This window comes from Trichomycterus rosablanca, chromosome 9 (genome assembly GCF_030014385.1).
Source record: "Trichomycterus rosablanca isolate fTriRos1 chromosome 9, fTriRos1.hap1, whole genome shotgun sequence".
NCBI lineage: Eukaryota > Metazoa > Chordata > Actinopteri > Siluriformes > Trichomycteridae > Trichomycterus > Trichomycterus rosablanca.
In genome coordinates this window covers 36,713,396-36,727,198 of record NC_085996.1, presented here as the reverse complement: position 1 = coordinate 36,727,198, position 13,803 = coordinate 36,713,396, and the positions used below count along the sequence as shown (strand labels likewise).

The 13,803-nt window shown below is 42.2% G+C and overlaps 1 protein-coding gene across 1 annotated transcript in view; it reads left to right on the top strand.

Annotated features, from left to right (window-relative positions):
• prima1 (proline rich membrane anchor 1) overlaps nucleotides 1-13,803 on the top strand; it is a 37,755-nt gene that overhangs the window by 10,037 nt on the left and 13,915 nt on the right. The window contains exon 3 of the mRNA XM_063001442.1: nucleotides 10,332-10,464. Within this exon, the coding sequence (XP_062857512.1) occupies nucleotides 10,332-10,464 (133 nt within the window). The remainder of the gene's footprint in view (nucleotides 1-10,331; nucleotides 10,465-13,803) is intronic.

Genomic DNA, 13,803 nt, shown 5'->3' with positions numbered 1-13,803 from the left:
GAACCCAGGACCTTCTTGCTGTTCTCCCTTAGTCTTTGTGGGTTTCCTTCGGGAGCTCCAGTTTCCTCCCACAGTCTAAAGACGTGCAGTCAGGTTAACTGGAGATACTAAAATTGCCCTAGGTGTGTGTGTGTGTGTTTTACCACCACTTTATCCTATTTACCGCGCCCCTGAATGGGATGCTATGGTGGTAAAACAGACAATACATGATTGATTAATGAACGAATAATTAAAATGGGGGCGGCTCGATGGCTGAGTGGGTAGCACTGTCGCCTCACAGCAAGAAGGTCCTGGGTTCGATCCCCAGGCGGGGCGGTCTGGGTCCTTTCTGTGCGGAGTTTGCATGTTCTCCCTGTGTCTGTGTGGGTTTCCTCTGGGAGTTCCGGTTTCCTCCCACAGTCCACAAACATGCAGTCAGGTGCATGTGGGTGGGTGTGTGTATGAGTGTGTGTGTGTGTGTGTCTGCCCTGCAATAGACTGCCACCCGTCCAGGGTGTTACTGTGTGCCTTGCGCCCACTGAAAAGCTGGGATAGGCTCCAGCAACCCCCCCCACCCCACTCAACCCTGATTGGATAAGCGGTTAAGACAGTGAGTGAATGAGTGAGTACTTAAAATGGGTCCTGCTGGAACATCTGAAATAATAGTAATTGTTCCCCTCAGATCATTTATTTAGTCTGATTGTTGATTGATAGAACTTGGTTGTCTTTCTCATGTCACTACCTGGAACTGTTTGCTTCATGCCCCCTGCTGTCAGCCACACATACCCCTCCCCTAAATCTAAATGAGTTTGTTTTGCGAGTGTAACAGGCTGTTTACACCCCTGTGAAGCATGTCAACATTAATTAAGTCTCTTCACGTGGGGGCAGGTAATTACTCGTGACTTATGCAGAACACATCGTGATGCATTGACAGAGTGAGAGGTATAAAAATCATCCTTCAAAAAAATTCATCTTTCAATCTGTCAGGTGATGCAGATGCCTGATAAAAAATGCATTCTGGCATACACAGATGTTTACTTTTAGGTAAGATGTTGTGAAAGCTGGGACTAATCGTACATTATTTTTGTTATTACTACACTGATGTTCCATTATGGAATTAATGTTATTTATGCCTGAATGACAATGTCACCTCATCAGTGAAACATCACCTGATTGAGGGATAAACCTACAGTTCATTGTTCAGCTGGAGAAGTTACTGAGACCATCAATTGCTTAAACAGTACACTGTCCCATTAACATAATTCCCTTTGGATAAAAGCGTCTGCTAAATGTACATAAAGTTTTGTATGGCAGTTGTAGCCTAACGGTTAAGGTACTGGACTAGTAATCGAAAGGTTACCAATTCAAGCCCCACTACTGCCAGGTTGCCACTGTTGGGCCCTTGAGCAAGGCCCTTAACCCTCAATTGCTTAGACAGTATACTGTCACAGTACTGTAAGTCGCTTCGGATAAAAGCGTCTGCTAAATGCTGAAAATGAAATGAAATGTAAATAAAGTGTCCCTATAGAGCAAGGGGTTTTCAACCTGTGCGGTGGGGGGGCGCAAGTACCTGTCCAGAGGGGCGTGACATTACGAGAGTTTTACTTCTAAAACTAAAGCAATTCATTTTTCACCCACAGGAAACATATTTGATAAGTCTGAAAATTTGTTCAGTCTGAAAAAAGGACCATTGGCTACCAAAACTTAAAAATAGGGCTAACTGTGAAGATAAATCGGTGACAAAAACAATAACTGCTGTTGTAGGACATGTGGATGTGTGGGTGTCTAGTGTATAGTATAGTGGGAGATGCTCTGTTCACAATATCGCTATAAGTGATTCAGGAGTTGATTCTTATGAAGTGAAGCTTGTGCACGTTCTAGAGAAACAATTTTTAACTGACCAGTCACCACAAGAAACACACAAAGAATCCATTCCAATAAGTAGGGCCACCCTTTGCCTCTAGAACAGCATTAATCCTTATACTGGTATGCAATTCTTGGATGCTTTATTGTGTGATGTTGGAGAATTGTTCAAGAGGTATGAAGGTACGAAGATGTAAGAGATACTTTACAGTCTGCACACTAGAACCTTATATAAGCATTCAGATGATTGACTTTATGCCAGTAGAGCACTCTGAAATATGAAAACATCACCAGAAAAGTGTCCGGACCATTGGGTGCAAATCTAAAATATGAGGGTTTTTTTCATTACATATCGTTATATAAAAAAAAAATAATAATAAATAACAACTGTGATTAAGCAAAGTCACGTTGCCACCTTTTGCTATGTAAATTAACCTTAAAACAAAGTGAAACTTTGACTCATATTTACTGTCCCATTGATAAAACCTAATGTTTATTTTATCTCATTATTTTGGGATATTGGAATGACCCCTACGTAAATGCATTATACACACAGACATTTCCTCTAGACAATTTATAGCCCGGCTGAAATGCTGACAGGCCACAGATCAGTCGCCTCAGAGCATTAGCAGATTGACCGGTATTGGCCGAGAACCCTGCTGTTGCTCAGGGCAGTACGAGGTAAAATACACTAACAGAACTAGGCTGAAAATCTCTGTTCAATAATACAAAATCTTAAAATGTATGTTTATACACCGATCAGCCATAACATTAAAACCACCTCCTTGTTTCTACACTCACTGTCCATTTTATCAGCTTCACTGACCATATAGAAGCACTTTGTAGTTCTACAATTACTGACTGAAGTCCATCTGTTTCTCTGCATACCTTTTTTGGCCTGCTTTCACCCTGTTCTCAATGGTCAGGACCCCCACAGAGTAGGTATTATTTAGGTGGTGGATCATTCTCAGCACTGCAGTTACAACGACATGGTGGTGGTGTGTTAGTGTGTGTTGTGCTGGTATGAGTAAATCAGACACAGCAGCGCTGTTGGAGTTTTTAAATACCATGTCCACTCACTGTCCACTCTATTTGACACTCCTACCTAGTTGGTCCACCTTGTAGATGTAAAGTCAGAGACGATCACTCATCTATTGCTGCTGTTTGAGTTGGTCATCTTCTAGACCTTCATCAGTGGTCACAGGACGCTGCCCACGGGGCGCTGTTGGCTGGATGTTTTTGGTTGGTGGAATATTTTCAGTCCAACAGTGACAGTGAGGTGTTTAAAAACTTCAACAGCGCTGCTGTGTCTGATCCACTCATACAAGCACAACACACACTAACACACCACCACCATGTCAGTGTCACTGCAGTGCTGAGAATGATCCACCACCTAAATAATACCTGATCTGTGGTGGTCCTGTGGGGGTCCTGACCATTGAAGAACAGCATGAAAGAGGGCTAACAAAGCATGCAGAGAAACAGATGGACTACAGTCAGTAATTGTAGAACTACAAAGGGCTTCTATATGGTAAGTGGAGCTGATAAAATGGACAGTAAGTGTAGAAACAAGGAGGTGGTCATAATGTTATGCCTGATCGGTGCATTTTTAATATACTTATTGCTGGGATATTCCTAGTGAGGTCTGCCAAGTATTTTATGTTCACAGTGTTTATTGTCTTTAATATTTTAGTAGTAAATTTAATACCTACTTTGATTAACCATAAAGGCTGTAATATTTTATATCACATAATAATTTAGTCCAGATTCATTCATTCAGTGTCTGTTTCATTATTGCTTTATCCTGGTCAGGGTTGCGGTGGGTCTGATTAATTGGGAGAGGAGTAGGAAATATATCTTTATAAAGATATAAAGCAAAAACAAAAGACTATTGTGAGGAAATCCACAAGGGCACAAGGAGAACATGTAAAACACTTGACTGGAGGCGAGGTTTAAACTCACTTTCCTATGGCGCTGGTTCTATGTACCCATTTTACCTACTAGGACAAAGACAGCCAGGTAAAATTCTCCTTTTTTTATCCACAGATTCGCCTTATCTCAGCTTCACATTTAAACACCACCATTCTCCCTGATTAGCTTTCTGTTCTCTCATCATTATAGCTCATTGTGTTGAATTTTGAGAGTAGTGATGTGATTGAGCGAATTTATGCCTGCCTATGACTAACAGTAGTAGGCTGTGATGCCTGCAGGCTCTGTAATGCCCTTTGCTCTGCTGTACGCTGTCGTGAGCCTGGATGAGCCACCCACGGGGATGGAAACCCACAAGTGCTTCCTTCAGCCAGCACAGCCCCTCGTTCTGTCCACGTTGTGTAAAGACCCGTCCTGCATGTGTTTGTGATTCAGCGCTGTCAGTCTGAAGTTTAGATAGATAGTAGTGAGGCTCCCGGAGAAGGGAAGGACCAGTGGGAGAGATGTAGCGTGAGTGAGTGAGAGAAATGTCAGTTTGATTATCCTTGTCTTGGTATGCAATTTTATTTTGGACCAGTTTTAATAAAGTATAAAATATTTGTCAGTTAAACGGTTTACAGTTTGACGTGTGGTTATATTAAAATGTCATGGAAATTGAACACTCTGGGTCCGTTTTAGAATATTTGACTTTTCAGTGAGTGTAGAATCCAATTAAATAACGTAAGGTTTTTAAAATTGCAGGTCTATGGCCGCTTAGGTGGCGCAGTAGTAAAATCTGCTAGCACATCAGAGCTGGGATTTCAAATACATCGTATCGAATCTCAGCTCTGCCATCCGCCTGGGCTGGGCGGCTACATGATCAACCATTGGCTGTTGTTTACAGGGTGGGATGAGCCGGACCAGGGTTCCTCCAAACTTGTGCAATTACGACCTCTGCTGGCTGATTGATGGCGCCTGTGCAAAGTTGGGGAATAATGCTGATCAGGGTGTGGCTCTTCGTGCACAAGGCTGATCCGCATATGAACTCGCCAGTCGGTACTGCACACGTGTCGGAGGGGGCGTGTGTCAGTTGTGAAGCTCCTCAGTCAGCAGTGGAGGGTTGTATCGGTAAAGGTGAAGCGTAACACAATCAGGGAAATTAGATACGACTAGATTAGGGGAGAAAATGGGGGGGGGGGGGGGGTTGCAGGTCTATTAGGGGAATCCTCATAACCTTGGAGATTGGAGACAGTTTGTTAAAAGGAATGGCTCAAAATTTAACCACAATGCTGCAAAAAACCATCTCTCTATGCTTTAAATGCTACAACTGCCTTGTTTCTGGCATTAAGAATTACAGATATTATTGTGTGATGTTTGAAAATGTATTTTTACTTAAATACCTACTTCTATATATTCAAAAAAGGGATTTAATACTTGTTTCCTTTTTACATTAGAAAATGCATTCGGTACACATGCATCAAAATACATTCAGCCACATCAAAACTGCTGTTTCCTCATAGGCAGCACTTTGGCTCAGTGGTTAGCACTCAAAGCAAGAAGGTTCTGGGTTCGATTCCCAGGTGGAGCGATCCGCATCCTTTCTGTGTGGAGTTTGCATGTTTTGTTTTTTTTTAGATATACTTAATTTGTCATATACAGAGTACACCCCTCACATTTCTGCAAATATTTTATTATAACTTTTCATGGGACAACACTAAAGACATGAAACTTGGATATAAGTTAGAGTAGTCAGTGTACAGCTTGTATAGCAGTGTAGATTTACTGTCTTCTGAAAATAACTCAACACACAGCCATTAATGTCTAAATAGCTGGCAACATAAGTGAGTACACCCCACAGTGAACATGTCCAAATTGTGCCCAAAGTGTCAATATTTTGTGTGACCACCATTATTATCCAGCACTGCCTTAACCCTCCTGGGCATGGAATTCACCAGAGCTGCACAGGTTGCTACTGGAATCCTCTTCCACTCCTCCATGATGACATCACGGAGCTGGTGGATGTTAGACACCTTGAACTCCTCCACCTTCCACTTGAGGATGCGCCACAGGTGCTCAATTGGGTTTAGTCCATCACCTTTACCTTCAGCTTCCTCAGCAAGGCAGTTGTCATCTTGGAGGTTGTGTTTGGGGTCGTTATCCTGTTGGAAAACTGCCATGAGGCCCAGTTTTCGAAGGGAGGGGATCATGCTCTGTTTCAGAATGTCACAGTACATGTTGGAATTCATGTTTCCCTCAATGAACTGCAGCTCCCCAGTGCCAGCAACACTCATGCAGCCCAAGACCATGATGCTACCACCACCATGCTTGACTGCAGGCAAGATACAGTTGTCTTGGTACTTTTCACCAGGGCGCCGCCACACATGCTGGACACCATCTGAGCCAAACAAGTTTATCTTGGTCTCGTCAGACCACAGGGCATTCCAGTAATCCATGTTCTTGGACTGCTTGTCTTCAGCAAACTGTTTGCGGGCTTTCTTGTGCATCAGCTTCCTTCTGGGATGACGACCATGCAGACCGAGTTGATGCAGTGTGCGGCGTATGGTCTGAGCACTGACAGGCTGACCTCCCACGTCTTCAACCTCTGCAGCAATGCTGGCAGCACTCATGTGTCTATTTTTTAAAGCCAACCTCTGGATATGACGCCGAACACGTGGACTCAACTTCTTTGGTCGACCCTGGCGAAGCCTGTTCCGAGTGGAACCTGTCCTGGAAAACCGCTGTATGACCTTGGCCACCATGCTGTAGCTCAGTTTCAGGGTGTTAGCAATCTTCTTATAGCCCAGGCCATCTTTGTGGAGAGCAACAATTCTATTTCTCACATCTTCAGAGAGTTCTTTGCCATGAGGTGCCATGTTGAATATCCAGTGGCCAGTATGAGAGAATTGTACCCAAAACATCAAATTTAACAGCCCTGCTCCCCATTTACACATGGGACCTTGACACATGACACCAGGGAGGGACAACGACACATTTGGGCACAATTTGGACATGTTCACTGTGGGGTGTACTCACTTATGTTGCCAGCTATTTAGACATTAATGGCTGTGTGTTGAGTTATTTTCAGAAGACAGTAAATCTACACTGCTATACAAGCTGTACACTGACAACTCTAAGTTATATCCAAGTTTCATGTCTATAGTGTTGTCCCATGAAAAGATATAATGAAATATTTGCAGAAATGTGAGGGGTGTACTCACTTTTGTGATACACTGTATACATATACAGATGTACAGTACAATGAAATTCTTTCTTCACATATCCTAGCTTGTTTGGAAGCTGGGGTCAGAGCGCAGGGTCAGCCATCGTACGGCGCCCCTGGAGCAGACAGGGTTAAGGGCCTTGTTCAAGGACCCAACAGTGGCAGCATAGCAGAGCCTGGATTTAAACCACCAATCTTCCGGTTGATAGCCCAAAGCTCTACCCACTAGGCTACCACTGTCCATAGTTCTCCCCCTGTCTGCATGGGTTTCCTCTGGGAGCTCCGGTTTGCTCTGTCAGTACAAAGACGTGCAAGTGAAGTGAATTAGAGATACAAAATTGTCCGTGATGGTGTTTGATAAATCAGATGTAACCTGTAACTATCTGTCCTGTCATGTATGTAACCAAAGTGTAAAACCTAACCCTAAAATCCTAAACAAATGTTTCTGCATTAACAGCAATAAAAGACTTGACACAGTAAATGACACAGTCGTTTTCATACAATCCATGTAGTAAAATCATTTTGAAAGTCTAGAACTTTTATTTGGTTCCATAGAGTTTTTAAATGAAAAATCGTTCCTCTCAAGCAAGCCGGTTGTTTGTTTTAATATCGGGCTCTGTTCGACCTCTCGTTTTCAAATCAGTTTTGGTTAGGGGAGGCAGACCTATATAACTCCATTAAATGAAGGAGGAGGTATAAAAATAGTCTAATCTAATAGACCTGGCTCTCTCACTGCCATTGTGCTGCTGCTGATATGCTTACTGCTTAATCACAGAAACAAGCCTTCACTTTAAATCTCCTTCCACTGGATGATAAACATGTATGTTAAACCAGACCAGATTTACAGGAATCTTAACACGAATGGAAGATTTCACTTGGATTTACGTCTCCAAAACGTCTCCAACCGTAAATCATTACTTATTATACCGGTTGGCTTATGTGCTTGATAAGGAACATATTCCAAAACCATTGAGTTTATTTTGGTCAATAAAGCATTTCTATTTCCCCTCTCTATGTGCAGTTTTCTAGATTGGATTGTATGGAGTTAGAATTAAGATTTCCCTTTAGTGGAACTAAGGTGACTCATTCTAAACCATCATAAACAGATCCAGACTGTTATTGCTTCTCCTCCTGTTTTGCATTTGGACTGCAGACCCTATTTCTGTAAAAGAACCTTGTAAAGAATCTGTAATTTATTTTTAAAAAATTTCTTAATTGACATGCTGAATTATATTTGATAAATATAAACATAATTAGAATTGAAGGCAGGCATTAGTGTTTCCCTTCATGTTACATGAACCTTCCTTAATTACACTTTGTTGATCATTTAAGAACTGTTTATATTAACTGTTGCAGATTTGCATGTGGAAATTTTCCCTATTTTTGCTTAATGCAAGACCTCAGATGCTCAACAGTCCATGTTCCCTGTTGTCAGGGGGTGGCACGGTGGCTAAGTGGGTAGCACTGTCGCCTCACAGCAAGAAGGTCCTGGGTCCGGGTCCTTTCTGTGTGGAGTTTGCATGTTTTCCCCATGTCTGTGTGGGTTTCCTATGGGTGCTCCGGTTTCCTCCCACAGATGTGCAGGTGAGGTGAATCGGAGACACTAAATTGTCCTAGACTGTGTTAGATGTAACCTTGTGAACTGATGAATCTTGTGTAATGAGTAACTACCGTTCCTGTCATGAATGTATGACATTAAAATCCTAATAAACAAACAAACCCTTTCATCATGATGTGCCATACATTTTCAGTAGGAGACAAATCTGGACGGCAACTTTCGCTGATAATAGTCTGAATGGTAACTTTTCTCTTTGGTGATAATGTGAACTGACCGTGGCACACATTTCCACTCCTTTGTCAGTTAATTCCATCTGAGATGAGGCATTGTTTGAGTAATAGAATTTCAGGTTGCATATCTTGACGCTGAGGCAGACCACATTGAGACAAACAACAATGAAATACTCTCAATTCCATGTGGCTACGATTATCACAGTAACATGATGGGTTATTGCCACTGATGCCAGTTATTAATTAAAGGAACGCCTTAATCAGGTAAACCAAGCAGCCATTAGTTCATCAATTAAGGGAAGCACTACAAGACCATTGTTGACCAGATCTGAGATTGTTCAGATGATGGACCATTCCAGACTGAACATTGACACTGATATGATTGTGTGTTGCTTTGGTACAGTGTGAGCAGCTGTCTAGTTAGAAACTATAATCCTGACTTTTACTCAGTTTTTAAACACCTCACTGTCACTGCTGGACTGAGAATAGTCCACCAACCAAAAAATATCCAGCCAACAGCGCCCCGTGGGCAGCATCCTGTGACCACTGATGAACATCTAGAAGATGACCGACTCAAACAGCAGCAATAGATGAGCGATCGTCTCTGACTTTACATCTACAAGGTGGACCAACTAGGTAGGAGTGTCTAATAGAGTGGACAGTGAGTGGACACGGTATTTAAAAACTCCAGCAGCGCTGCTGTGTCTGATCCACTCATACCAGCACAACACACACTAACACACCACCACCATGTCAGTGTCACTGCAGTGCCGAGAATGATCCACCACCTAAATAATACCTGCTCTGTGGTGGTCCTGTGGTGGTCCTGACCATTGAAGAACAGCATGAAAGGAGGCTAACAAAGCATACAGAGAAACAGATGGACTACAGTCAGTAATTGTAGAACTTCAAAGTGCTTCTATATGGTAAGTGGAGCTGATAAAATGGACAGTGAGTGTTAATTGTGCAACATTATTGTCTAAACTTATAATAGCTTTTTTGGCTTAACAGGCAAGTATTTGCTCAGACAGACTTTAAGCTCTTGTGGAAGTTCTGTTAGAAATGCTTCTCCTGATTACTGCATTACTGGATATATAAATGAGATGTCCAGCCAGCTAATAGTCATGTGTCCACATACTCTTGTGCAGATAATGTATGTGAATGCCACTGAGAAGCTGAAAATGGCTGATTCTGGAGAAAAGTGCGACAGAAATGCAGTACTTGTGTGTGATCATGCAGGACGAAGAGGCTTTTAAATTGCTCTCGTGCATTTTTATAAGAGCCATTAAAATACACACTCGACGAAACTCTTCAACCGCCAGGAAACTAATCCAAACTTTAAAGTGGCTCAGTAGGCGTGGCGAAATAGCTTGAAGTGCTAATACGTTTCTGGGTGAGGTTGCTGCGTAATGAGCTGAACGGTTAGAGAAGATGAATGGAGTGCTGAGAAGCTCTTCAGTTTTTTTTTTAAATAACCTCAAGCTTTCCAGGTGACAGATAAGATATGATGCGTCTGTCACCACCCGTCCCCAGCGTTAAGTCATTTTGTTCTCCTGCTTTGTCTCTGTTGTAGTGGCTCCATCCGCTGTGCCTCCTGTAGATCCCTGGGAAAGAAAGATGGAGATTTTAGTGCTGGGGACAGTAAGCTGTGCATCAGTGGTCTTCCTTTTCCTCACTGTCTTCATCTGCTACAAGGCTATTAAAAGGTAAGAATTAGAAGAATTAAACTCGTCAGATTTTACAATGTTTATAAATATGTAGACACTCACTTCAGGCACAGCATCATTGTGGCCTTACACCTACCGACGTGATGCACTTTGTTTAGGTCAGGCAAGTCCAAAGTCCAGCCCAGGGGACAACTGATACTGTCATATAATTCTATTTTTAAAAGATCATTCACCACTATACTTTTACATTTACTTGTGACAACCTATGAGAACTTACACAGACCAGGCATAACATTATGACCGCTGACAGGTGCAGTGAATAACACTGATTATCTCTTCATCACGGCACCTGTTAGTGGGGGGGATATATTAGGCAGTAAGTGAACATTTTATCCTCAAAGTTGATGTTAGAAGCAGGAAAAATGGGCGAGTGTGAGGATCTGAGCGAGTTTGACGAGGACCAAGTTGTGATGGCTAGACGACTGGGTCAGAGCATCTCCAAAACTGCAGCTCTTGTGGGGTGTTCCCGGTCTGCAGTGGTCAGTATCTATCAAAAGTGATCTAAGGAAGGTTGGAACAGTGGTAAACCGGCGACAGGGTCATGCGGCCAAGGCTCATTGATGATATAGACGAGCTACTGTAGCTCAAATTGCTGAAGAAGTTAATGCTGGTTCTGATAAAAAGGTGTCAGAATACACAGAGCATCACAGTTGCAGGGCTGCAAATGAAGGACCAACACAATATTAGGAAGGTGGTCATAATGTTATGCCTGATCGATATATAAACCACTACCAAGCGATATCTTGTCCATCACAATGTCAGTTAGCATTTCACGCTATGATTTTATGCTGATATGTATTTTATGGTATGCTTATCTTTATAAGTAACATGTAGCCTGACTGTTTTTATTGTTATTGTTATTGTTATTAAAATAATTAAATAATATTGTTAGGTAAAATAACAAGGGGTCCATAAACTTTTGGTGACTTGTCCTTCTCCTCTGGCATCTGTGTTACAACAGAGATACTCGTTTTAGCACTAGTTAACCACAGCAGCTGTTTAAACTGTTTTTGTTACCCCTCCAAATCCTAACAATAAATCCCAACACCCAAACCAGTAACTTGGCTCTACTATACTAATTGATTGGAGGGGAGATTGCCTAGTGGAACGGTCCTGGGTCCGGCACCCAGACCATATCTGGTAGCTCCAGCGACCAAGTGGCAGGTATGGGAACGTCAGGAGCCATTCTTGGGAGAGGTACTTCTGCTCTGGAGCTTAAGTATTATTTGTATATTTTATAGGGAGCTGTAGCGCTGTAGCCTCTGATGCTCTACAGCATTGGTTTAATCAGTTGATATAAATTCCTTTTTAGCTTCCTTTCATCTGCATTTGCACCTTCTCCCACCACAACCTTACAGAATGGGACCTTCGTTCATTTGCAGATGCTGTTATGACAGTCTAAGCAAAATGTTGCTTAGGCTGTCACATTGAAATAAGCATGAGCCTTCCTGTAAAGGTAATGGTGAGGACAGCTGGAAGGGTTCTGGCCACACAATGAGGTCACACAGGGAATAGACTAAGAATCTGGAGAGCATAAAGCACACTGAAAGATGGAAACCCACAGACATGCACCATTCCCACAACCTGAATCTGAATAATGATATCTATACCCTCAGGACATTTGGAGGTCCTCTCCTTAATTTAGTTACTATAAAACCAGTCTTGGTGTATTCTGGGACACCCAATCACTTCCAAGATTCAACCTGGGTGTTTTAAAAATGAAGGTTTGTTGTGACACCAGAAACACTCACTCACTCACTCATTCACTTTCTTAACCGCTTATCCAATCAGGGTCGCAGGGGGGTGCTGGAGCCTATCCCAGCTTTTTCAATGGGCGCAAGGCACATAGGAACACCCTGGACGGGGCGCCAGTTAATCGCAGGGCAGACACACATACTCACACACACACCCATTCACCTATAGGGTAATTCAGTGTCTCCAATTAACCTGACTGCATGTTTTTGGACTGTGGGAGGAAACCGGAGCGCCCGGAGGAAACCCATGCAGACACAGGGAGAACATGCAAACTCCACACAGAAAGGACCCGGACCGCCCCGCCTGGGTATCGAAACCAGGACCTTTTTGCTGTGAGGTGACAGTGCTACCCACATCAGAAACAGTGTAATTGTATTCCAGCAGCTTCTTACTAATGACCTTTTAGTAGTTCCTGATTTACATCTGACCATCAGCAAAATTTCCTCTTAGCATAAAGTGACAGCATAAAGAGACCACTGTTAGATTAACAGATTGACTTCGGGGCCTGTAGCTGTTAAGAAAAGCTCTTAATGTCATTCCTAACTAGTAAAAATGTAAGATTTACTTTCTGATATGCTTACATACATAGCTTTCTTACTTTACCATTGTAATGTTGATGGTTCAGTCTGCTGCCTGCAGTCAAAGTACTGTAGCTACGTATGTTTATATGGGCACAGAGAAATCACCAGCTGTAGTGAATTATAATTACTAGCAAGAAAATAGAAGATTCTGTGACAAAGTTAATAATCAGAGTTGATTCATATATATATATTTATACAACAGGTAGTTCCGACCTTACAATCTGATTGGTTGAGAAGCGTTCTAAACGTGCTGATATTCGTGATAACAGCACGGTCTTTTCACACCACAATGGTATTACTCCGCTGACGCGTTGCCATTAACGACAAGCTTCATGCACACAAACGCGCACGCAGGCGACACAGCCTTTTTTTTCCGGTCGCGTTTTAAATCCGTTATCTGATACACAATCATCTAGCGCACTGTGTAGGGAACATAACCAATTGTCTAATTCACTATCTAGTGCACTATGTAGGGAACATATATCCATGATCTGATACACTATCTAGTGCACTATGTAGGGAACATAACCAATTGTCTAATTCACTATCTAGTGCACTATGTAGGGAACATTAATGTGTTTGTAACGCGAACAGTTAGTTAAGCCCTAGTAGCTCTGTTTTCATCCATAGCCTTTGGTGTGTGCGAGAGGTTTTTTTATTTCTTTTTTTCCCTTCGGAGGTTCTTGCTTTCTTCTTGTTCTTGTTCTTACCTCCCTGAAATGAGTTTTTGCAACTTGGGATGTCTGCTTTGTAGTGTAAAACTTTATATTCGTTGTGGAACTACTTTTTGGCGGAAGGTATTGTCAATATTAAAGCATATTTAATATGAAATTCAGGGCTTCTTTGATTTATTTTCTTTCTTTATTTTGTAAAAACTGTTGTATAAAAGCAATAGAACACTTAAGGTCGTGTGTTATCGCGAATAACATTACGGCTGTGATGATCTACGGCACTCACCTTCGATTCGTGCCTGCGACCAAAT